The sequence below is a fragment of the Herpailurus yagouaroundi genome, unplaced genomic scaffold, assembly GCF_014898765.1.
Source record: "Herpailurus yagouaroundi ecotype Mexico unplaced genomic scaffold, PumYag 193, whole genome shotgun sequence".
Lineage (NCBI taxonomy): Eukaryota > Metazoa > Chordata > Mammalia > Carnivora > Felidae > Herpailurus > Herpailurus yagouaroundi.
The window spans coordinates 4178621-4204301 of record NW_024412424.1 but is presented as its reverse complement, the minus strand read 5'-3'; the positions used below and the strand labels follow the sequence as shown (position 1 = coordinate 4204301).

Here is a 25681-nt window from a genome sequence, read left to right as displayed (position 1 = left end):
TCTCTCTCTGGCCCTCTCTTGCTCGTGTTGTCTCTTTCCCTCAAAAAGAAATAAACGTTAAAAAAAATAATAAAAAATAAAGAACTAAGTTATGATAACGGTAGCCTTTGTTTGAGAGAGGGAAAGACAATACGAGCCAAGGAGAGGGAAAGAGGGAGTCTCAAGCAGGCTCTAAGCTCAGGACAGAGCCTGAGGCAGGGCTCGATCCCACAACCCTGGGATCATGACCTGAGCTGAAATCAAGAGTCGGAGGCTCAACCTACTGAGTCGCCCAGGTGCCCCTAAAGGTAGCTTTTTATTTTTTTAATGTCTTTTAATTTTTTTTTTATTTATTTTTGAGAGAGAGAGCCAGAGAGACAGAGTATGAGCAGGGGAGGGGCAGAGAGAGGGAGACACAGACTCTGAAGCAGGCTCTGGCCTCGGAGCTGTCAGCACAGAGCCTGACACAGGGCTTAAACCCACAAACTGTGAGATCCCGACCTGAGCCGAAGTCGGATGCTTCACCAACTGAGCCACCCAGGAGCCCCTAAAGGTAGCCTTTTAAATTAATGAGAAAAGGACTGTTTAGAAATAAAATAGAAGCAATTGTTGGTTATTTAGAAAAAAAATATTCATTCCTTATCTTATATCCTATACTAACATAATTACAGCTGAGTTCAATGTAAAACTTAAACCATAAATGACTAAGAAGAAAATATTAATGTATTCATCTATCTCAAAGAAGTTCTTTCCAAGGACATATCTGTATGCTAATAATGATCTCACTATAAACAAAATGCAAGGCAAATGGCAAATGAGGAAAAATATCTGTAACAAAATAAAAATCATTACGAAAAGAACAAACACTCCTTACCTGTGTGGGCAAAAGACACGATCATATCATTCACACACACACACACACACACACACACACACACACACACACACAAATTCAAACATCCATTAAACACATGGAAAAAAAAAAACAACCCAAAAAACCATAACTCCCTATCATTAATAATGAAAGAAATACAGATGAAAACATCTATGTAGTAACTTGAGAGTATAAATTTGTATGGTCTTCAAACCTTCAAATACCACAAGCCAAATTACACCTTTTAAGCTTCCGTTTAAATACCTATATGTCTTAAAACTTATCCATGCTTTTCTTTTTTTTTTTTTTTTTTTTTTTTTGAGAATTCACATTAAAGAAATAATAAAATGTGTGTACCAAGATTTCTGCCCCAGGAGTAGGGGGTGAACACAACAGTCAAATTGGGTCAGTGGACTGGCCAAGCCCTGCCACTTGAGTGGCCAGAACAAAATGATGTCAATAAAAGTATCTGCATTTTAGAGCTTTTCAGGAACCCAAAGAGATAATTATGGGTGCCTGGCCCATGGTAGGTGCCCATCAGACAGTGGTAGTGGTGGGGTGTATTTATCTGTAACACTGAACGATTGGTTCAAAATCCCTTATCTGAAATGCTCACAGTCAAACATGTCTCAGAATTAAGGCTTTTTGGGATATCAAAAAAAAAAAAAAGGTCTAGGAGAGTACCTGGTAATCAACTATATTGCTATTTCTACAGGAAAACATAGGGATATTCATTCTAAGTGAGATAAACACCAGTTCGGGTCACGTTTTGCAATCAAATGAGTTAAAAAATTTTCAGTTTTTAGAGCTTTCTGGACTTCAGATGTGACAAAAGGGATTGAGAACCCATATTTATGATAGAAAAACATTAAAATCTATCTAAATGTTATGATAATAAGAGACAGGTTGCATAAGTTATATAGCTGTAAGACGGGAAACCATACCATTTATAAAAAGTCACTTTTTCGAAGAATATTTCATAAAATGGGAAGATGTTCATGAATAGTAGGTTAAAAAAAAGGCAAAATAAAAATATGCATCATGAATTCCACTTTGCAAAAGTAAACGACATAGATGTTTATAATTCTAGAATAAAAGATGCAGGAACCATACCAGGATGTTAAATCAGCCGCACTGACTCTATGTCCTTCTTTAGACTTTTCTGTATTTTCTTTTTTCTTTTTTTTCTTTTTTTTACTTTTCTGTATTTTCTAATCTTCTACGATAATCAGGAAAACAATCCACTATCCTGAACCCTTTATGGCTGATGTCCCTGTGCAGGACTAGAGGATTAACATCTCTGCCCTCAAGGAATCTAGAATCTCATCTCTGGAGAGCTCTGGGCAGGACTCATTAGAACTTGATTCGGCTCATCACCTTATCTAAAGCTAACAAAAATTAAAAATTAAATAAAAAATTTAAAAAGGACTGTTCGAATGTGTTCGACTTTTGCTTTTTTTCACTGTACTCACTGAATCTCAATTATTTAAGAAATTGTTGAAGGAGAAGGGAAAGATCGCGTTCAGGTTTGTTCCAGGCACTTCTCATGAAGAGGAGGGTGTGAACTTGAACTTGACAGGCTCAGCAAATGCAAACCTCAGTCATTTTGTGGAGCAAACAGATGCTAAGAGGGACGGTGACACTGGAAGGGTCCCTAGTGAAGGGGCAGGCAGGAATCTCTCTTACCTAATAGACCATCCGTGTCTAAGGGGTGGGCGTTTGGCCAAAGGGTTGAAGGCCTCAGTTCCCAGTGACCTGGGTGTTCCTAACTAAGAGCTGGTGTTCCTAACATCCAGGTGGTCTTCATGAACTCCTCCCACATCTAGAATTCTCCATCAGTTTCATATACAGTTTGAAAGTATTTTACACCAAAATGCTGTTTGTGACAGATTGTTATGGCTTCTTATGAGACTCAATTTCAAACTTGGAACAAAGGTAAATAAATGGTTAATCAACTTAACACCTAGTCACCTCAAAAAACCCGAGTGGGTTGATAGTTCATCATGTTTACATAGATTCCAATAGTCTTTTTCAATTATTGCAGAGAAGAGGAGAGATCCTTGAGTAAAGCTTTTGACACACATAAATTCCAGCCGGCTGTGGCCTTAAATAAGAAGTTAACTCGCTTAGTTTAATCCCACAGAAAATTACTTGTTTGCAGGCAGATTATCCTCTGGGAATACTATTTTTTACTTGTGGGGTGCTAATCTTCCCTCCCTCCCTTGCCCTCTCCCAACCCAAAGAGGAGGAACATGAAGTAAGCGTGCATCGTCCCCTGTGCAACCACGACCTCCGTTAAAACAAAACCCCCCCAGGAGAAAGGGTGGACTTACCCTATCCCAGCTGAAGCACAGGCCCAGCCGATCAAGCTGCTTCCTCATGTGTTTAATATTGCTGTGAAACAAAGGGAAGAGGGTTAGGTTTTCAGAAGGGGGAAAGCCACAAACAAACTGCACTTTGGGAATGTGAAAGGAAGCAGCAGAAGTCTAGGTTATTCGAAAGGTTTCCAGGGGGCACCTGGGTGGCTCAGTCGGTCAAGCATCCGACTTCGACTCAGGTCACGATTTCACGGTCTGTGAGTTCGAGCCCCGCGTCGGCCTCTCTGCTCTCAGCACAGAGCTCGCTTTGGATCCTCTGTCCCCCTCTCTCTTTGCATCCCCCCCCCCAAATAAATAAACATTAGAAAAAATCTTTAAATTAGTTTAAAATCGACTGAAGAGAAAACCCCCTAGTGTACAAATTGTGGGAATCCAAAAGAAACCTGGTTTAGTGCTTATCAGTCAAAAGCTAAAATCAAAAACTGTCCAATAATTGGCATAGAAGGAAAGAAGTGAACTAATCAACTTTCGTATAATAGGAAATAAGGTAATATGTCTTTCTTTTCTCTAGGTGATCTCTGCTTAGCCAGCAATAGCTTATTTTATTTTGTTCTAGACATTTTGCAGAAAGTGCTTGCTATGGACAACGTTGGTGTCCCCCCGAAGTTCATAGGTTGAAACCTAACCTCCAAGGTGATGGTATTTAGAGATGAGGCCTTTGGCCGGTGATTGGGTCTTGTGGGCAGAGCCCCCCTGAGTGGGCTCAGTGCCTTACGAAAGAGACCCCAGAGAGCTTCTTTGCCCCTTCTGTCGTGTGGGGACACAGAGAGAAGATAGCCATCTATGAACCAGGAGGGGGGTCCTCACAGACACCAAATCTGCGGGCACCTTGGTCTTGGACTTCCCAGCCTCCACAACTACAAGAAATAAACGTCTGCTGTGTATAAGCCACCCAGACCATGGTATTTTTGTTAAAGCAGCCGACTGACTAAGAGAGCGCTTAATCTTCACCCATTCCGATGAGGTAGGGGCTATGGCTATTGCTCTTTTACAGAGAGAGAAACTGAGGCACAAAGACGCTAAGTAATTTCCTCAAGATGATTGGCTAACAAGAAGGAAAGATAGGATTTGCACTGAGGTGGCCTGATTCAGGGCCCATCTTCTTTTCTTTGTTTCAAGTTTAGTTATTGAGAGAGAGAAGGAGAGGGAGAGAGAGAGAGAGAGAGAGAGAGAGAGAGAGAGAGAGAGAGAATATGCATGGGGGAGGGGCAGAGAGAGAGGGAGAGAGAATCCCAAGCAGGCCCTGTGCTGTCAGCACAGAGCCCAACGTGGGGCTTAATCCCATGAACTGAGAGATCATGACCTGAGCCAAGATCAAGAGTCAGATGCTTAACCAACTGAGCCACCCAGGCACCCCCATCTTCTTAACTGCTATTTTCTAGTGGAGAGGTTGGTAAACTTCTTTTGTAAAGGGGCAGATGGGAAATGTTTTCAGCTTTGTGAGCCATATGGTCTGTCACAACTACTCAACTCTGCCCCTCTATCATGAAAGCAGCCACGGGCAATATGTAAGCAAATGGGTATGGCTGTGTTCCGATAAAGCTTTATTTATAAAATCAGGCAGGGCCAAATGTGGCCCATGGATCATAACTCAACGATCATTGGTCTAGTTTACGTCAATTTGTTGCCATATTTGATCCACTCTATTTGATTACCTTTTCTTCCTTCTTTCATCATTCCCATTTAATCTGGAATTAACCATAACGGAAAAAGTGGGAACTGGGGGTTAGGAGAAAAAAGAGAAAAAAAAAAGGTATAGTGGACGCTTTTACAATGTAGCGTTGGGCAAGATAAAGTGAAGGGAGGTGAAAGACAGTGGACACAGGCCCTGGAACTGCCCTTCTACATCTCTAGAGGCATGGGGTATGGAAGGGCCGCCGATCTTTGTGAAAGGGGCTGATGGAGTGAGCCCAGAACATCCCACTGGGTTCTGGTACGAGGGATGGGCACTGCTGGTACGCATATATGTGGAAGCCTGAGGCACAGGTGGAATTGGGAGTGTGTCCCCCCCTTGGAGAAAGCCATACCCAAAATATATTGGCCATATATTTCTACATTGAATGCCTAAGTTCCTCTTGCTCTAGCACGGCGAAGGCAAAAATTAACAGAATTTTCAGAGAAAATTACAATGTGGGACTCAGATACAGCTCACACTACGGTCCAGAAGATGAGAAGCATTGTAGTCATTGAACAAACGCAACCCTCTCCTTCTTTTGCCTTCCAAATGCAAATCCTCAGGGGAAGAATAACTTTGCAAACAACAAAGCATCAGACGGAACACATCAATGAATACCCAAAACCTTCTTTGTCATTTCTCAGCAAAGACTACAGCAGGCTAAAAGCCAAACGCCACTATACATGACGCTCTTTAGCGCCTGGCAGACTGCAATGTTTTGTTTGCTTGGCTCTCTGTTTCTCACACCCAGATTAGTACACATGTTTAAGGTTTCTGTGTGTGTTTGAATACGCCTATAAATACATACCTTTGCGTCCAACTTTCTGGATGTAGATTCCGCTCGATTGCTGCATTTTCGGCAGGCAGTCCAAACGCATCCCATCCCATGGGGTTGATGACCTAGCACCCAGAAGAGAAACAGCGGTCATGGCAGATTGCTAAAACCTCTATCAAAAAATAAATAAATAAATAAATAAATAAATAAATAAATAAATAAATAAATAAAAAATAAATAAAACCTCTATCAGCATTGTCTTCTGGGCAATAAATGGGCGTTCTCTCCTACTAACATATCCCTTTCTGGATGATTCCAAACGATGCTTTTGAAAGCCAGTTGGCTACTATGAGGTATGCAGAGGAGAGGATTTAGAAGGTTATACGCTGTGGTGCCAACAGCAATTTTCTCTGAGTGGACTATTTTTCGTGACTACTCTTTACTTCCTTCTTCTTCTGGTCTGTATTGTCTCTAATGAAACCAAGCTGCCTTCCCGAAATTAGAGTTTCTTGTGATTTCAAAAGTATGTACATATAAAAATGTACAGGCCTTTAGGGGTGCCTGGGTGGCGCAGTCGGTTAAGCATCCGACTTCAGCCAGGTCACGATCTCGCGGTCCGTGAGTTCGAGCCCCGCGTCAGGCTCTGGGCTGATGGCTCGGAGCCTGGAGCCTGTTTCCGATGCTGTGTCTCCCTCTCTCTCTGCCCCTCCCCCGTTCATGCTCTGTTTCTCTCTGTCCCAAAAATAAATAAATAAATAACGTTGAAAAATGTACAGGCCTTTAAAATGCCCCCCTCATATTAGTATCTTCCACTTAAGGAGCTGTGCTGTCCGGTATGGTAGCCACTAGCCACGTGCCGTTGTATAAATTTAAACTTAAATTAATTAAAATGAAAAATTCAGTTCCTCAGTCGCAGCAGCCACTTTGAATCACTTCCTGTGAGATGTTCCCATCCTCTGAAGAACGGGGAGGCCTAAAATCTTAGAGCTCAAAAAGGTTTCTGAGATAGGTCCTCCACCGCCGCCCCCCTTTACTTTGACAGTTTAAGAAACTGTGGCCCAGCGAGAGTGAGCAGCCTCCCTAGATCACACCAGGAGTGATTAACTACCTTAGGCCAGGATGGGCCAGTAAAGCATCCATTTCGGCAAATGGACAACCCGTTACATAGCTCAGCTCGCAGCTTCCACACCAAGTTCCGTCAACCTGACTTACATGCTGTGAGCAGGAACCAGGGCCTGACACACGTACTGTGGTACCAAGGGACAGTCTCGCTTGTAATCATACAGACGACCTGAGCTTTTGTTCACACACATTTCCTCGGGACAGTGACCAATACTCGGAGGCATTTACTGCCACTACCTCATCAGGAGTGAGCATCAAAACAGGACATTTTCCACGAGAGAAACAGGTCTGGTTTTCTTTTGTTAAAAAAAAGTATCCCTCTGATATTTGGAGTAATGCATTTTCACCGCAAATAACTGGGTATGCAGAGAAAAATATTCAGGAGGAAACAAAACTCACTTGTAACTCTCCCATACGGCCATACATAACCAGTTAAATTTGGCAAATTTATATCCAATTTTTAGAGAGCGGGATCATATTATTTACGTATGGGTTTTTTGTTTGTTTGTTTGTTTGTTTGTTTGTTTTAGCTCTTATTTGTTTCCCACCATGCCCCTGGAGCTTTCTTCCATCTTTCTGTCTGGCACGAGAACTCTCTGAAGTGCACATGAGTATCGTCCATGACCATCTCCGCCTCGGGTCCTTAGGCACACCCATGACTTGAAGTGTCCCAAACTGGACTCGTCTCCCCTCCCAGCCGCCAGATCTGTTCTCCCCCTAGCCCCACTTAACAGGAAGCGGGAAGAAAACAGGCATGCCCCTTCCAGGGAGTAGAGCCACTTGTCTTAGAGTCCCCATTCTGCTGGGCACATTACTTTTTAAATGGATTTGAGGAGTCTGCTGGAATCATCCCATCTAAAGACAAAGACCATGCACCTAACCCAAATCAGAGCCGCTCAAACCCCTCTGGCTAGTGAGTGGGAAATGCCTGGAGAGGCTCGCTCTTCAGGAGACTGTGTGGCCGGCGGGGGCCAGCCCCAAACCCAAGCCTGCCGTTCACTGGCAGTGGGACCCGAGGCACCTTACTTACTCCACTCGTGATTGAGAGCGGCCACCTCGCATCGTGGACGTGACGTGCCGTGTCAGGGGCACACCCAGCACGGTGCCCAGTACGGGCACCCCATACGTGGCAGCGCTGGCCATCGGCCACCTGCCACCTGGTCTTCAGCACCCACAACACTGCCCACCACTGGCTCCCCCGTCAAGACCTCAGCCCGTCTCTTTGGCCACATTTATCTGGGTGGCTGTGATAGCAGGCGGGGAGACGCCTTGACCTCACCCACGTCCTCAGCCCTGTGCCTTCCTGAGCGTGGGCTGCTTGTGACAACCGTCTGCAGCACGCTGGTGTCGGGCACTAGAAGTTCTTAACCAAACGGAACAGACCGTGAGGTTCAGAGGGCCAGTCATCTATTTGGCCTGCTTTTCCATAAAAGGAAAATTCATTCCTGCAAAATCAATGGCTCGTATCAGGTGCTTCGCTTGAAAGTAGCCCAATCGTTCCTGCCACGCGGGCCGAAGCCGGGGGAGTCGCCGGGTAGCCCACGAGGAGGCAGCCACCCGGGCCCTGCCTCTGGCTGCGCCCGGCAGGGTCACATCGCCTCGGGGACCTGGCCACCCTGGGGGTGGTGGTGAGTCTGACCCACTCGCGTGTGCTTTCTGGAAGAGATTCAGGCTCGGGGAACACGTAGCCCTACGGGCACCTCAGCTTCCTATCGCTCTGGGAGAGGCTGGTCTTGCGGCATCCCGCTGGGAAGCCCTGGATTTCTGGCCTGAGGTGACCCCACCGCCACCTTCGGTGCCTCCGTCCACACCCCTCCTGAGCTCAGTCTGAACCAGGTCCTTTCTTCCTCCTTAACGGGATGTTTCCCAAAGTACAACCGTAATACGAGCTTGTTTTGACAAATGAAACAATCAGGGCGCCCGGGGGGCTCAGTCGGTTAAGCGTCCTACTTCGGCTCGGGTCATGATCTCACGGTTTGTGAGTTCGAGCCCCGCGTCGGGCTCTGTGCTGACAGCTCGGAGCCTGGAGCCTGCTTTGGATTCTGTCTCCTTCTCTCTCCGCCCCTCCCCACTTGTGCTCTCTCCGTGTCTCAAAAATAAATAAATGCAAAAAAAAAAAAAAAATTATTTTTTAACAAATGCAACGATACAACACGTGATACATCAAAAGCAAAGCTGACCCTCTCTTCCTGTGGCCCCGACCCCCATTCCCAACTCTTTGACTTACCTGAGACCACCACCAGCCTCTGAATCTTCCCACGTCATTCTCACTCAAACATAGATATAGAAGTATGTGTACACGTATATGGGAGCCAGATGGGTTATGTTTTTCGGAAATAGAACCTGATATACGCTATTTTATGACCTGCGGTTTTTTTTCCTTTAACATATCACGTACAAAATATGTAAGTATGTGTGTGTGTGTGCGTGTAAGCACGTGTGTATGGCTTTTGAAAACATCCTGACATTCCCCCAGGAGTATCTGTTCTTTGAAGTTTTAGGAACCCGGCCAGACACAACCCAATCTCGTTGATCCTCCAGACCCGAGGTCTCCCTTCCTCTTGCTAAATGTGGCAGGCCCAAAATGCCTCATCCTCCCCCACAGCGGCCTCCCCTTCTGGAAACTGCTCCTCCTCTAACTTCACACAGTCCTGCTGGGGGCTGCCAGTCACAAAATCCGTCCCTCCGGTTACCCGTGTCTGAACCCTTCTCGGGGCTTGTCTGTGGTCTGTAGGGCGTGGGGGCAACCAAGACGGGGAGGGCGACAGCACACTCTTGACTCCTTTCTCCTTGGCCAGGAGGAACAAGGATACGAGCCCAGGGCTCCTGGTGAGCCCACCTTCCGCCTGGAGGAGATGTCTGAGAAAGCACAGCTGGCGTGCACACTGAGACTGGGGACACAGGCAGCCTTCAAGGACCTGGTCCCCATCCCCATGGGCCTCTTCCTGCAACATTTCCCTTTGATTCTGTGAGACACATCAGGATCTGTAAAAACACACCCACCCCCTCCCACCCCCCGTTTTTGGCTACGCCGGTCTGAGCTGGGTTGCAGTCCATGGTGGCCAAGAATCCTAAGTAAAACAAACACTCGCGAGGATATAGCTTTCTCTTTAGCACTGCTTAATCCATATATGGAAACCATTCCCTTGTAACAACTGTTAAGCATCACAGCCTTTCCTCTCTTTTCCTTTAATTTTTAAAAAGAAAGAAGAGAGAGACAGAGAGAGGGAGAGAGGGGAAGGAAGGAAGGAAGGAAGGAAGGAAGGAAGGAAGGAAGGAAGGAAGGGAGGAAGGGAGGAAGGGAGGGAAGAAGGGAGGAAAGAGGGAGGGAGGGAGGAAGGAAGGAAAGAAGAAAGGAAGGAAGGAGGGAGGGAAGGAGGAAAGGAAGGAAGAAGTCCCATTTTGGGGCTTTATGCTGGATTACTAGAAAGTTCTGCAATGCTTCCACGGACGACACAGGAGTGCACCTTCCAGCTGTGCTTCAATTCTCCCGAGGCTGCTTCACTGGCAGAAAAATGGAACTGTTGTGTAACTGTTCCACGAGAAAGGGGAAAACTTAATTACCACTTGGTTTCTTTGTTGGAACTGCCAAAATGGCACTGGTTCAATGCTCCTGCCTATTAACATTCTGTTAGATGCTGTCCGTATTTTTAAATAAAGTCAATACAGAGACAGTCACAAAAACCAGTCTGGATTTACGTAATATTTTTCTATTTTTGTTTTCAGATGAAATTAGCATGAAAAGAGTCTTAGCCCACATGTTACCCAAGCTGTCTATGAAAATAAAGTTAGAAAATCTTAAAGCTTCTTAATATTCCATTCTTACCAAAGCCTGACAAAAAGCAAACGCCTGCCCTAGAATACGGCCCGCGGGAGGGCCTTTCCGCATCTTGAAGTCAGAACAGTTGCTTCCGCCACGGGCCAATCACTGGAATAAAGGTTCCACGAGCCAACTCTCTATGGAAGAGGAAAGGGTCCCATCGCTCCGGTACCCGGGTTTCCAGAGACCCAGGGGCCAAGTGCAGAGCTCACTCTTGTGCTAGAGAGGATTCACTACCGTCAAGAGGGAACCGAGGGGAGACCTCGAACAAGATCATGAGATACCAGAGCCTGTCCCCTTCTTCCAGGCAGCAGATTCTATGTGCTGGTCAAATTGTTACAGCCCATCTATGCAAAGGACACGTGTCAGGTGATTTCTATGCCAGCCTCGTTCACCTCTTGGTCTCTTGGACACCACATCAAATACCTCCATTCCAGGTACGGGATGCCCGCTTTCTCGCCTGTGGTTTCCTATGGCCGAGACTATCTACAATGTTCACCGGGAGAACTCTAAACTCTCCTTTTTGGTTCTGAAATCCCTATTCCTTTCTATCACCGTAACTTGGTTTATTTATTTTTAAAAAAATTTTTGTAAATGTTTATTTATTTTTGAGATAGAGTGAGAGCAGACGGGGCAGAGAGAGAGAGAGGGAGAGAGAGAATTCCAATGAGAGCTGTCAGCACAGAGCCCAATGCAGGGCTCCAACTCAAACCATGAGATCATGACCTAAGCCAAAATCAAAAGCCGGATGCTTCACTGACTGAGCAACCCAGGTGCCCCATAACTTGGTTTAATCCTCCCACAGTTCCAATAAGTAACTATACCTACAGCTCACCCATGCCAACTAGGCAATTTGGCCTAAAAAACAAAGCCAACATCTGGATTTATATGTTAGGGTCACCTGGGCTCTCTCGGTTCCCTGGGAGTTAATTCTTCTTGGATAGGAGTGCTTTCTTTTCTTTTTTCTTAATTTTGTTTCTAATGTTTATTTATTTTTGAGACAGAGTGTGAGCCGGGGAGGGTCAGAGAGAGAGACAGAGAGACACAGAATCCGAAGCAGGCTCCAGGCTCTGAGCTGTCAGCACAGAACCCGGCACGGGGCTCAAACCCACAAGCCGAGAGATCATGACCTGAGCCGAAGTCGGATGTTTAACCGACTGAAACCTCCCAGGCGCCCCTGGACGGAGTGCTTTCTGCAAAAAAAAAAAAAAAGAATACAGACAAAGCCCTAGCAGCTCTAACTTGGAAATCTAGAAAATAAACTTCCAGTGTGTGAAAAAAAACATCATTTCCTGCCGTTCTCCTAACAAACACTCTAAACTCTTCTCACTTTTAATTGACGCCAAGAGGCACAACACAACATCCCCAAAACTTGGAAGGGCAGGACACCACCACCACCTCCAGACCAAAGGAACAAAGGTAGAAAGGGGAGGTGACAGCCGAAAGGCTGAGATCAGGTATAGAAACCAAAACAGGTGGGTCTGCCCAGATGGAACCAGATCGGTGAAGAAGACACTAGAAATTCTCCGGCTTCTCCTTTCCTCCTGCGTGCCAGTCTTGCCAGTTTCTTTTCGTCCCCAACCAGCTGGAGGCCAGCTGACACCAGGGCTTGGGGGACGTGGTCTGCAGGGGTCATCGTGCTACGAAAAGCAAAGCAGGGGCTGGAGCTGACAGCGAACTGGCCACGGGCCGCCCAGGAACTCCAACAAGGCCACAAACCTACCATGACTTGGGGTATCAAAGGGGAGTCAGGGACAGCTACTGAAGAGGAGAAAACACAGGGGTCAGAGACCTGGCAACTCAGACCAGAGCTGGCCAGAAGGCAGGGCCTGGGAGCCGGGGCTAGGCCAGCCTCTGGTGTGGACAGGGCCACATGCCCATGGCTCACCGTGACAGGGCCTTCCGCCTCCCTCTGAACGGAGCCGTGGGCGTCTCAGGGTTGGCAGGCCGGATGGATGGCAAGAGGACCAGCAGAAAGGCATACAGGGGAGGGCACAGTTACATGAGACAACATAAGGCTCTCAAGGGACTTAGCCTGGAACATGCCAGAGATCACGGCCCAGAAGGGCCTGGTCAGGAGCGGGCGGTCAAAGGGGCCCACAACCTCATCTATGCTAGATTTCTTCTCTTTTTAATGTTTATTTATTTCTGAGAGAGAGAGACAGAGACAGAGATAGAGACAGAGTGTGAGTCGGGGAGGGACAGAGAGAGAGAGGGAGACACAGAATCCAAAGCAGACTCTGGGCTCTAAGCTGCCAGCACAGAGCCCAACATGGGACTCAAACCCACGAGCTGTGAGATCATGACCTGAGCTGAAGTCGGACACTCAACCGACTGAGCCACCCAGGCGTCCCTGTATTTCTTCTTTTTCAAGGGGGTGGAAATATGGAATTGTATGTACAAGTTAAAAATACATTTTTTTAAGAAGGAAAAAAAAAACCAAGACCAGGCAAAGGAACAGTTCTTCCTCCGACACAGGAAGTAAGATCCAACCGAGGTAAGGAAACTTTTTAAGGTGGAACAGAAGGAAGCTGGGGCTGCTGGCCGCCTGCCTTCCGGACGGCAAGAGAATTAGCACAGTTGTTACTACAAAAGGGCCGGCCAATCCCCTAGGAAGGACCAGCTTTCTGGCCTTTTCATCGCGAAACAAAACTTCATATTTGAAACCAACCGAGCTTCTAACTGAGAGCAACCATGGTTACCGCTGCTCAAAAAATTGCTATTTTCAGAGTGTCATAGTTTCCCTGGACTAGACTCAACACTTTATTTCCAAGAAATGAAGACACATACCATTTAATGTTGTTCAGCAGGTGTTAATAGCCCCCCATTTTTACACACCTGTGGAGCAAAACCAAGTGAATGCTCCAGAGTAAAAAAAAATCCAAACGACGGTACCGGTACTGAGGCCCAGGGCAGACCTGCCCCGGGAAGGCGGATGAATCGGCCACTGTCTAATCAAGATACTGGACCAGCGATCATTCTTCCCTTCAAATTACACGGGAGGGGACAAGCCCTGGAAATCCGCTCTCTACTTCTTTAGAAGCTACAGAGATTCGAAAATTTGAAAACTGAAGGCCACGCGATGCCCCTCGGGGCGCTTCATGAACACCCGCGGCCCGGCCGGCAGACGGAAAACCAATGACACACGTGTAACTGTGCCCTTGCTCACAACTCCCCTCGCCTCCTCGCATTTGCGGGTCATCACATTAGGATCAGGCAGCTGTCAGGCCCAGAGCCTCCATTTTTCCTCCTCCTCCTCTACAGCAAACAGCAAAGAGGCCCAAGCAGGAAACCCGACGCGGGCAGCACCCGGAGGCCTCTGGCCTGAGACACAGGAGCCCAAGCCCAGGCCTGTGGGGGAGACCGGGCATCCTGATGCCTTCGTCACTCTGCCTCTGTCCCAGAGGGTGCCAGGAGACCAGCCGGGGTGGGAGCTGGGTCGTTTTCTTTCCCAATCCTCTGTGCACACAACATACGAAAACACGACAAAATCGCCGTCTGTGCTAAGCTTTAAATGTGTCATCAGACGTTATATGAGTTGAAGAAGAAGCCAATTGGCAGGACAGTCTTTTCTGATTTTTGAAAGAGAAGAACTGATCTCTGGCTTCAAGAAGCCCCTGCTAAAACATCCAAACGTCAGGACTAACTTATTCTCGCTACCATTAATCGGGTTACACGAGGAAACTGCGCGACCGTTTTTCTCACGATCGCCTCACGGGAACCCTGCCACAAATCTGTGAGGTGGGACGGGCGGGTGTCATCACCGCATTGACTAAAGCCCTCATTCCAGATCGATTCCTCACCTCCAAACCACCCGTCTCTCCATTTACAAAGTCCGCGTCTAACCTGGGAGTGTCCGTGCCTGGCTAGCTCTTTGTGGCGTTAGCTTTCCCCAAGAGAAAGGTGATGGCCATGGCTTTTAGGCCCGTCTCCATGAATGAGGGAGAGCATGGGGGGGGGGGTCACACCGACCCACCTGTCTCACCTCCTGTCTCATTTCTTCCCTCTATGCACGACTTACTTGCTACTATAAGAGGAAACCAAAGAAAAAGCTATTTTGAACTTTCCAAATCATCATTCTCACCCATTCTCACCCCCAAATTACAACTTGTGGTCTGGCCAGGCTCACAAAATCAAGGACAAACCACAGACTGGGAGAAGACATCTGCACTGCATTTAACCAACAAAGAATCAATAATGCAGACTGTATAAAGCATTCTACAGAGGAATAGGAAAAAGACCAACAACCCAAGAGGAACTTGGCAAATAACGCGAGCAAGCCACTCGGAGAAGAAGAAAATTAAATACAACAAACATATGAAAATATCCCCGCCTCACTAGGACAGTACTCTGGAAAATGTAAATTAAAAACAAAATTAGATGCCGTTTCCCATATGACAAATTAGCACAGGCTAAAACGGCATTCACTGCTGGCCTCAACAGTTGGGAAAGTCATGTAGAAAGATGGAGTGAGGCGGGGCGCCTGGCGGACTCAGTTGGTTAAACTTCCAACTTCTGCGCAGGTCGTGATCTCGTGGTTCATGAGTTCAAGCCCCGCGTCGAACTATTAAACAGTATTAAACAGTAAGAAAGTAAGAAAGAAAGAATACCTATAATACACACGCTTTCAGAAAACAGGAAGAAGGGAACATCCAGTTTGTTTTACGAGCCAGCATAACCCCGATAGCAAAACCAGATGAAGACATTAGAGAAGAAAATTACAGAGGCGTCTGGGCGGTTCGGTTGGTTGACAGCCAGACGTCAGTTCAGGTCATGATCTCACGGTCCTTGGGTTCGAGCCGTGCGTCGGGCTCTGTGCTGATAGCTCAGAGCCTAGAGCCTGCTTCGGATTCTGTGTCCCCCCTACCTTTCTCTCTCTGCCCCTCCCCCGCTTGTGTGGCGCTCACAGTCTCTCACTCTCTCTCTCTCTCAAAAATAAATAAACATTATGGGGCGCCTGGGTGGCGCAGTCGGTTAAGCGTCCGACTTCAGCCAGGTCACGATCTCGCGGTCCGTGAGTTCGAGCCCCGCGTCGGGCTCTGGGCTGATGGCTCGGAGCCTGGAGCCTGTTTCCGATTCTGTGTCTCCCTCTCTCTCTGCCCCTCCCCCGTTCATGCTCTGTCTCTCTCTGTCCCAAAAATAAATAAACATTAAAAAAAGTTAAAAAAAAATAATAATAACATTATGACCAAACGAACACAGGAACACAAGGAACACAAGGCTGGTTTAAGATTAAAAAAAAATCAATCGACATATCACATTAACAGAATAAAAGAGAAAAACTATATTCCATCTCAATATACGCAGAAAAGGCATTTCACAAAAACCAACACCCAGTTACGATAAAAATTCTCAGCACACTAGGAGTAAAGGGGAACTTTCTCAACCTGATAACGAGTATGCAAAAGACGGAGTGGAGCAGGAAGATTTGTGGAATACACTGGGAGGGGGAAGTCAAAATGCAGGAGGAGAGTCTGGAATGTGGGGTCTTGCGCCGGGAGTAGAGCGTGTTACAGAAGGAGAAATGCTCTACTGCATTGCATGTGGCTGAGGTGGAGAAAGTTGAGGACAGAGGCCTTTCTGTGGAGGTCACTGGTGGCCTTGTAGAGAGCAGAACTGCTGCACGGGTCCCTCCGCCTTTTACTTCCCACACTGTTCTTCGTGTACCTTAGAATTATTTCACATACTTCCACTCAAGAACAAAGCAAAATAATCAACATGTTAACAAGTTCCAGAAAAAGGCAGAGCTTACTGGGCTTTCCTTAGGCCCACTGACTGATGCTGAACCTAAGACTCTGATAGGTCTATTTAATACGATAGAAATCCCAGGGTTTAGAATAAAGCTGGCAGGGCACCTGGGTGGCTCAGTCAGTTAAGCATCTGACTTCGGCTCAGGTCATGATCTCACGGTTCATGGGTTCGAGCCCCGCGTCGGGCTCTGTGCTGACAGCTCGGAGCCCGGCGCCTGCTTCGGGTTCTGTGTCTCCCTCTCTCCCCGCCCCTCCCCTGCTCATGCTCTGTGTGTGTCTCTCTCTTTCTCAAAAATAAATAAACATTAAAAAAAAGAATTAAAAAAAAAAAATAAAGCTGGCACTCAATGACTATATAGTGAATAAATGAATGAATACATATGTCAGACCCTGTTGTTATTCCTGATTAGATATTCCTTCCCTCCCTAGAGTGAGGACCATTGAACTTGACCTGAATCCTCCCCTGCTCCATCTCTGGAACTAGTCCTGACACTGGGAATGGATTTTAAAACAACAGGAAGCTCAACAGGTTTTCATGCTGTCGACAATTACAGCGAGATTTGTTTCTCTTTTGCCATATCGCTTAAAAACCGGCTGGACACGTTTTCACCAAGTTTGGAGTGCTAGACAGGATGATCTGACTTAAATATGGCTTATGAAAATTAACAAGGAGTTAATTTCAGCAGAACCTGGACGATGCCCCAAAAAGCTCATCATCTTAAACAGAACAACTGAAAGTCAGAAACAAAGCGAGCCCTAGATGCACCGTAAACCAAATAGCAAAGGGTGGTTTTAGGGGCGATCTGGGTGGTTCTGTCGGTTAAGTGTCCACTTTGGGTCGGGTCTTGATCTCACAGTTCATGAGATCGAGCCCTGTGTCAGGCTCTCTGCTGTCGGTGCAGAGCCTGCTTGGGATCCTCTGTCCCCACTTTCTCCCTCTCTCTCTCTCTCTCTCTCTCTCTCTCTGTCTGTCTCTCAAAAGTAAAAATAAACATAAAAAGAAAAGACTTTAAGTTTAAAATAAAAAAGTGGTATGAGGCAGCCATCAAATCATAGGATGGGTAATGCTGCAAGCTGCAAGCAATGTTTTGCAGTTAAGCTGCTTCTGAAGATGTAACTGGGTGCAGTGTGCTCCAGGCCAAAGAGAGTAGGGTTCACTTATTACATGGCAGTGACTGACCTCCCAGAGTAAATCAAATCAATGTAAATAATAACCACATGGGACGCCTGGGTGGCTCAGTCAGTTAAGGGTCTGACTTTGGCTCAGGTCATGATCTCACATCTCAGCTGACAGCTCATAGCTTGGAGCCTCCTTCCAATTCTGTGTCTCCCTCTCTCTCTGCTCCTCCCCTGCTCACACTCTGTCTCACTCTCAAAAATAAACAAAAACAAAATTTTCTTTTAATTTTTAAAAAAAATTTTTTTAATGTTCTTATTTATTTTTGAGACAGAGAGAGACAGAGCATGAGCAAGGGAGGGGCAGAGAGAGAGAGGGAGACACAGAATCCGAAGCAGGCTCCAGGCTCTGAGCCGTCAGCACAGAGCCCGACGCAGGGCTCGAACTCACGGACTGTGAGATCATGACCTGAACCGAAGCCAGATGCTTAACCGACTGAGCCACCCAGATGCCCCCCAAAAAATTTTTTTAATAAAATAAAATAATAATCACAGCTAACACTTATGAAGGGATTATTGTCATGCCACATGCATGTACCATCTCATCTAACCCACACAACAACCCCATGAGGCAAGGATTGCTGTTATCTCTACTTTAAAAATGAGGAAAGGGGGCGCCTGGGTGGCGCAGTCGGTTAAGCATCCGACCTCAGCTCAGGTCACGATCTCACGGTCCGTGAGTTCGAGCCCCGCGTCGGGCTCTGTGCTGACGGCTCAGAGCCTGGAGCCTGTTTCAGATTCTGTGTCTCCCTCTCTCTCTGCCCCTCCCTGTTCATGCTCTGTCTCTCCCTGTCTCAAAAATAAATAAACGTTAAAAAAAAATTTTTTTTTTAATTTTAAAAATGAGGAAAGTAGGATTCAGAGCCATGAAATGACTTGTGCAAGGTCACTCAGCAAGAAGGTGGCGGAATGCAGTTCAAATGCAGGTTGTCCAGCTCCTGGATCCAGCCTGACTTGGCCTCCAGTTACTATAGGGGTCTCTGTTTTGTCTCTTGGGTCTGAGGAGCTCTGGGCCTGGAGCTCTGCCTTGGGCTTCCTCTGGAACATCTCATCCCATCCAAGGGAATCAGAATCCCACCTACACCCCCTCAACCACCTGTACCCTATCATAAATGTACAATTTTGCCATAAAAGCTTACACCTTCGGCAATTTACATGCACTCGCTAATTGTTCAAAAAAAGTTGGCGTGTAAAAAATCCGTCAGATAAATCTAGTTAAAGAACCACAGCAAGAATCATTCAGCGAGAACGATACTTTAGGCAAACAGCCAGCTCACTCTGCACCGTCCCTTTCTAATAAACACAGCAGCGATGATGGAAAGCAACGTCTGGGGAAAATAACACCCGACAGAAACCAGGAAGACGAATACTTTTGACTATTAAAGTGGAACACTGATCTCTGCATCTGACACTATAAAGTTATGAACTCTTCAATTGACAAAGAGCCGTCATAACTTGACTTCCTTTTTAGGAATACCTCTTGCCAAAGTCAGTTCAGCATCAATTTTCAAACCAATTGTGACAACTGACGCGCGTACCTCTCTGAAATCGTGACGAAGAACTGGGAGGTGGCAGGTATGGGCCCCAGCAGGTTAATCACAGCAGCAGCCACTGGGAGTGCCAGTGAATGTTTAACAACTGCCTCTCTGGAGGAACAAGCCCAGATTTGGAGCACTTGCTGATTTCCAGGGTATGAATACTCCCACCGTGGCTGGATTTCAAGCTACTGAGGTGACCAGTAAACACAGAGTTGGGCAGAGATGGGCACAGTGGGCTCTCAGGAGATGTTGTGAACAGGGTCCAGCCAACCGCTCGCGATCGCCAATATTTATGGGTTACGGACTATGTGCCAGGCATGTGCTAAGTGCTTCACAGCTATCCTCTTTGAATCCTTGTAACGGGACAATGGGCAGGTACCGTTTTATTCTCATTTTACAGATGAGAGAAAACTAGGTCTTAGAGAGGCTGAGTAGCTAGTCAAAGGGCACACAGCTGGCAAGCGTTAAGAGCTGGCATTCGAATCCTGGCCATCTGGCTCAGTGGTCCATGTTGTCGACCCCTCTTTAACCCTGCCGCTCTGTAAGTGGTTAAAAGAAGGTATCGCGATCATCCCCACCTCGTTCTACAGATGACACGTTGCTAAAGAGTAAAGAGTAAGCTTTGGGGGTAACGGGCAATGGGGCAAAAGGGACTGACTCGCAGCAGCCAAGGAAGGGCCTTTCTCTTCCTCTTCCGGTAAGTTTAACCTTGTCCTTCAAAACCCATGCCAGACGTTTCCTCTTTAATGGAGCCTTTCCCAACTGTCCCAGAGGCACTACTCCCCAGATAGCTTTTCCTTGCAAAAATTTTAAGTTTTCCCTTGTAAGATAACCATGCTCATTAAAGAATATCAAAGGGAACAGCAAATATCAAATAGAAAGAGGAAAATCTCTTGTGGCCCCACTTCCTCCCCACAGCATTTGATCCATATTTGTTCTAGGGGATTCAGCCCCCTACACGGTGACTATCTATTATGTGTTTCACTCTCACGGACGGTGAACTTCTGAGAAGATGTCCCGTGTTACCAACATTTGCAGCTACATTTAGCCCCACACCCACCCCCCTCCATCCTCATCCCTGCACAACACCAGACACGTGGCTGCCCCCAAACCCCCCCCCACCACCGGCCCCATTAACCCAGATGCTTCATCATGTCTTCTGACGCAGAAAAGGAAACGCTAAGCTTCTGTGGTTATCTTCGAAGCTGTCATAATCTTAACCAAAATCGGTTTTCTTCGTTTGCCTTGAACACACTGACAACGTTCTTGCCGTCCTCGGTGGGGCGGACAGGGGAGGGCTGCCTTGCAGCAGGCATCTTTCCTTACCTGCATCCCTCTCATCTTCTGGAACCGTGCAATGGTGTCGCTGATGGTGTATACGCGCACGTGGCCCATGTGCAACTTTCCGGAAGGGTAAGGGAACATGGAAAGCACGTAAAACTTGGGCTTCGATTTCTGGGAAAGAATGACAAAGAATGACAGTGAGTATATCTTAAGCATTTACTGAGACCCTGCGTGCACACAGTATTTTGGCACTGTACTCAAGGTCAATAATTTAACATTGTTTAAAGTTTCCTTAAAAACAAAAAAAACAAAAACAAAAACAAAAACTGGGGCACCTGGGTGGCTCAGCCAGTTAAGTGTCCGACTTCGGCTCGGGTCATGATCTGGCGATTTGTGAGTTCCAGCCCTGCATCGGGCTCTGTGCTGACAGCTCAGAGCCTGGAGCCTGCTTCGGGTTGTGTGTCTCCCTCTCTCTGTGCCCCTCCCCAGCTCGTGCACGTGCCCACACTCTCTCTCTCTCTCCCTCTCTCTCTCTCTCTCAAAAATAAACATTAAAAAAAAATTTTTTAATATTCCCATAAACTGACAAACATGTCAAAAAACAAAATCCAAAGCCCGTTTAATAATTCTTTTTTTTTTTTTTTAACGTTTATTTATTCTTGAGACAGAGAGAGACAGAGCATGAACGGGGGAGGGGCAGAGAGAGAGGGAGACACAGAATCGGAAGCAGGCTCCAGGCTCTGAGCCATCAGCCCAGAGCCTGAAGCGGGGCTCGAACTCACGGACCGCGAGATCGTGACCCGGGCTGAAGTCGGATCCTCAACCGACTGAGCCACCCAGGCACCCCCAAAGCCCAAGTTTAAGCTAAACAATGTCCAAAATAATGCCAAACAACCCCAAAGTGCTAATTACCCATATATATTTTCAATCCTTTTTTCCCTCTCTTTTAAAAGCTTCTCTTTTAAGACAGTTTCTGTCTAGGTCTTAAAGAACTTATGTTTTTCCAAATGAAGCTCTAAGACACATTTCCGTGTAATTCAAGGACACGATAGTTGAATCACACAGATGTGACATCTCAAAAAAAAAAAAAAAAAATGGAGCCCTTCCTAAATTCCCTGTCGTTGCATTCAGACTCAGAGTTAGCAGTTAGAGCAGGACTCCTGAGGCACCAGTTTGGGTCCTGGGTTTCTCTGCTGTACTGTGAACTCATCTTTCAACAGACAAAGTTGAAGTGAGAAAGTGATGAGAAAACCATAGACAACAAGGCAAGGCAGTTTCTGTCTTCCCAGGGGCGAGCTACAGCCAGCCTCACGCCAGGGTGAGAGAACCTTCTAGCTGCTGAAGACACGGCTTCATCGCGAGAAACAGAAAGAGCCTACGTGCATCTGAACGGAGTGAACACCAGTCACTTAACCGGTTCCTAGTTAGGGGTCCGTGTTTCAAGGGCACGGGCTGGGTTTCAGTCATCTCCCTCTCCCTAAACCCCCCTCCCCTCAGTCTATGCGGGCCCCCCCCCCCGCCGCCGCTCCCAGCAGGAGCTTAATATCTGGCCTCCACAGAATACTTTAAAGGGCATTTTTTCCCAGCTACACGAATCCTGTCCAGGCGACGGGAGCATTCCCCCTACCCAGCCTACATCCACCCCCTCCTGGCAGGGCTCTCAGAAGAAAGGCAGAAGAGATACCTGCTTCTGTTTGGTCTCTGAGGGCGGGGACCTTCTGATGTTGCCACTCTTTTATTTCTCTCTACCTTCTGTTTTTCTCCTTCTGTCCTTCCTCCTTTCCTCCAGCCCTGCTAGAGTTCTTCAAGGCTTTGCTTCTCCAAAAGTAATGAAAACAAACGCAAACCAGAATATTCGTGACCATTCCTTTGTGTACAGAGGTGGTCGTGGTATATTTGTTGCTACGTATTTGCATGGCTGATCATGGACACGGCCAGCTATAATCGGGGGAGCAGAGGAAACAAGAAATCAGGGTATTTCCAAATCTCACTTGACCCATTGCTTTAAAGTTCCTTCGGCAAAGAAGCTCAACCAACCTTTGACAGGGCCTCTCACGTGTGGCAAAATACACTAGAATTTTCTCTGGAAGGCCCATCCTCCAAAAACTACCAGTGAGTGGTAAGTCAAGCAGCCTGATAGAAGAAAAGGGAAAAGAGAATCCATAGAAGTCTGGATAACACCCAAACCAGAAAATCATGGAATGCTCAAGTGGCAACCACAATTGATTTCCATAAATCTGCTTTCCAGAAATTGATTTCCAGAAAGCTGCACGCACACTGATCAGACTTGAACTGGAAACCGCAGATCCGTAACCCTCAGGAAAACCTCAGGAGACGGGCCCTGCAGTTTGGACCGTCTTTAAGAAGGAAAGTCACATGCGGTGCCTGGGCGGCTCAGGAGGTGGGGCGTCTACTTCAGCTCAGATCAGGATCTTGTAGCTCGTGAGTTCGAGCCCCGCGTTGGGCTCTGTGCTGGCAGCTCAGAGCCTGGAGCCTGCTTCGGATTCTGTGTCTCCCTCTCTCTCTCCTCCTCCCCTGCTTGCGCTCTGTCTCCCTCTCTCTCTCTCAAAAATAAATACATTAAAAAAAAAAGAAGAAGAAGAAGAAGAAGAAGAAGGAAAGCGACAGGTAATCCTCTCAGTGTAAACCAGTCCCTCAAAGGAGGTGCCAGGCCTTACTCCGTCACTGGGTGCAGAAACAGAAGTAAGCAAACTGTCCACTCCATCCAAATCACACTGCTTCTCACAATGGATTAGGTTTATTGCCTTTTCTTTGGGAATATTTGGGGACGTGGGAAAAAAGCTATTACAGAGTTCTTGAGGATCTGAAAAATCAATAAAATCCTTGATATAAACCATTTCTCATTTTTCCTTTTAAGTTTTTACATTAAGCCTATTTTTCTTTTATTATAACCACCTTGTCTTCATTTTAGTGATATTTATTTATTTTTATGTTACGTTTATTTAACCCTCGATCTTGCCCCAAACATTTTCCACACACAGCTTCTTCCTGAGTGTCTCCTTTCTGGAGGTCTGTCCCACAAAGACTTAATTTATAGCAGAACTGAGTGATGCATTGCATACCAACGAAGCCAAACCCCAAAACTGAGCTTACGGAAGATATATAGAAAAGCAGTGCCAGCAAAAGTCTTGGATATTTATGACTATTTTTGTTTATTGCAGAAAAGGTATCCAGCTTATTTAGTGACCCTGCCTTTCGCTGTTCTGTGTGAATTAAGTCATTTTCCTCCGTGATAATGAAACGGGCTCTCTATCCTCTGGGGATGGCAAGAAGGAATTATGGGAGTGTACGGTATAACTAAGCAGGAATATGATTGAAAGGGAAATTTTCGTAATTATATAAAAGTGTAAGAACGTAAGCCTTTAAAAGAAATTAAGATCGCAAGCAATGGGAAGAGGATGGTTTTTATAAGTGGGACCTATTATTTTTGTCAGGTTCTGACGTCAGGAGAAAGAGAACTTCTGCCTCTTTATAGATTAAGTTCCAGAGCTGTTGCTGAGCCCAGAGGGGGCGGATAGAAGGACCCGGGAGCCCTCGTTCTGGCCCTGGCCTCTCTACTGGCTGTGGGACCTTGGGCAAATTCCTCTGCCTCTCTGGGCTCAGTTCGCACTCTGTGCATCAAAGGTGAGGCGCAACGGAAGGTCCCAGGCATGTATCTCAATAAATTACCAAACCTCCCTCTGAGCCTGTTTTCTTACCCTCCAAAAAATCCCCAGGGTTGTTTCAGGATTAAATGAGGTAATGAATGGAAAGATAGTGCCTGACATAAAATCCTTATTAAGTGGAACTTCTTTTAATACCGAAGATCCCGACGATAATGGCAAGACACTCGTCTCCTAGACACTCACCTGGGGGTATTTCAAACATATCTTTTTTGATCTTTTTTTAAAAGTTTATTTATTTTTGAGAGATACAGAGAGAGAGAGAGAGAGAGAGTGCGCGCGTGCTCACGTGTGCAGGGGAGGGGCAGAGAGAGAGAGAGGGAGAGAGAGAATCTCAAGCAAGCTCCAAGTTGTCAGCACCCGGGCCTGACACGGGGCTCAAACCCACAAACTGTGAGATCATGACCTGAACTGAAACCAAGAGTCGGGTGTTTAACCGACTGAGCCACCCAGGTGTCCCTCAAATATATCTAAGACCAGAGTGAGGACAATTAAGCTTCAAAGTCCACTGACATCCAGGGGCGCCTAGTGGCTCAGTCGGTCAGGTGCCTGACTCTTGCTTTCAGCTCAGGTCATGATCTCACGGTTTCGTGAATTCGAGCCCCACATCGGGCTCTGCACTGGCAGTGCAGAGCCTGCTTGAGAGTCTCTCTCTCTCCCCCCCTCACTCTCTGCCCCTCCCTCCCTCACTCTGTCTCTGTCTCTCTCAAAATAAATAAATAAACTTAAATCCACCAACATCCGGTTGTGTTCTTTGTTCCCGACAAAGACACCACACATTTTTATCTTCTTGTGCCTTTTATTTATGTAACATTGCCGCGTGTAAAATGTGTTCGGCCACATCTGCTCATTTGATTTTCAAAACAATTCTGTGAGATAAACCATGCGAAGAATCTGAGCATCGAAGAGGTTACGTGACAAGGCCGCGAGCACGCGGAGGTCTCGAGGCCGAGCCCGCAACACTGCCCAGGTTCCAGAGCCCGGGTTCCAGATCCATCATACAGCACCTTGTCCACCTGCCCACTCCCCATCCAAACCCTGAAAGGGTGCCACCAGGGGATCACCCACGATATCCCTTCAACTACTTCTGCAATTATGGATACACAGTTTCAAGTGATCCATCTGATTTTTTTTTTTTTTAAACCACACAGTACTTAAGAAGAAGGAGGCGCCACAAAATCAGTAAGCTCCAACTTTAAAATGTGTGGAAGCCACTAAAGGATAATCTAAACCAAAAAGAAAAGCGAATTTTACTCTCCTCATTCAGAAGCGAACCGCTCCCTAGTTCGTTTCCAAAATACATTTAGGCACGTGAGTCTGGTCGTGTTGATGTGAAGGTTCTTCGCGTCCTGACGAGGCGGAAGTCGGGCGTTCACGGTACAATCACGCGTTATACTCAAACCTTCTTTTTTATCGTTCCACTTGTTATCCACTGCACCTCTCTCTAACCAATGCCCGAAACCATCCTTCGCTTTAACACAAATAACTACCCCCGGCATGTTTCATAGTGATCACGCTCACGGAAGGAATGAGTCTAAAAAGAGTGAGGATCAGGAGATGGGAAACAGCCAAGTCTAGTCAAGAGCACTTTGGCGCAGTTGTATTTACTCACCTGCTTGCCTTTGGC

The 25681-nt window shown here is 46.6% G+C and overlaps 1 protein-coding gene across 8 annotated transcripts in view; it reads right to left on the bottom strand.

The window, feature by feature from the left end:
* Positions 1-25681, bottom strand: part of LARS2 (leucyl-tRNA synthetase 2, mitochondrial) — a 170790-nt gene that overhangs the window by 138525 nt on the left and 6584 nt on the right. For all 8 annotated transcript variants that reach the window (XR_005781487.1, XR_005781488.1, XM_040445096.1 and 5 more), the window contains exons 3-5: positions 20414-20542; positions 5715-5806; positions 3187-3247 (exon numbers count right to left, since the gene is read on the bottom strand). Coding sequence is in view for 6 of the 8 variants with exons in the window: in XM_040445096.1 (XP_040301030.1) it covers positions 3187-3247; positions 5715-5806; positions 20414-20542 (282 nt within the window). In the remaining 2 variants the exon portion in view is untranslated. The remainder of the gene's footprint in view (positions 1-3186; positions 3248-5714; positions 5807-20413; positions 20543-25681) is intronic.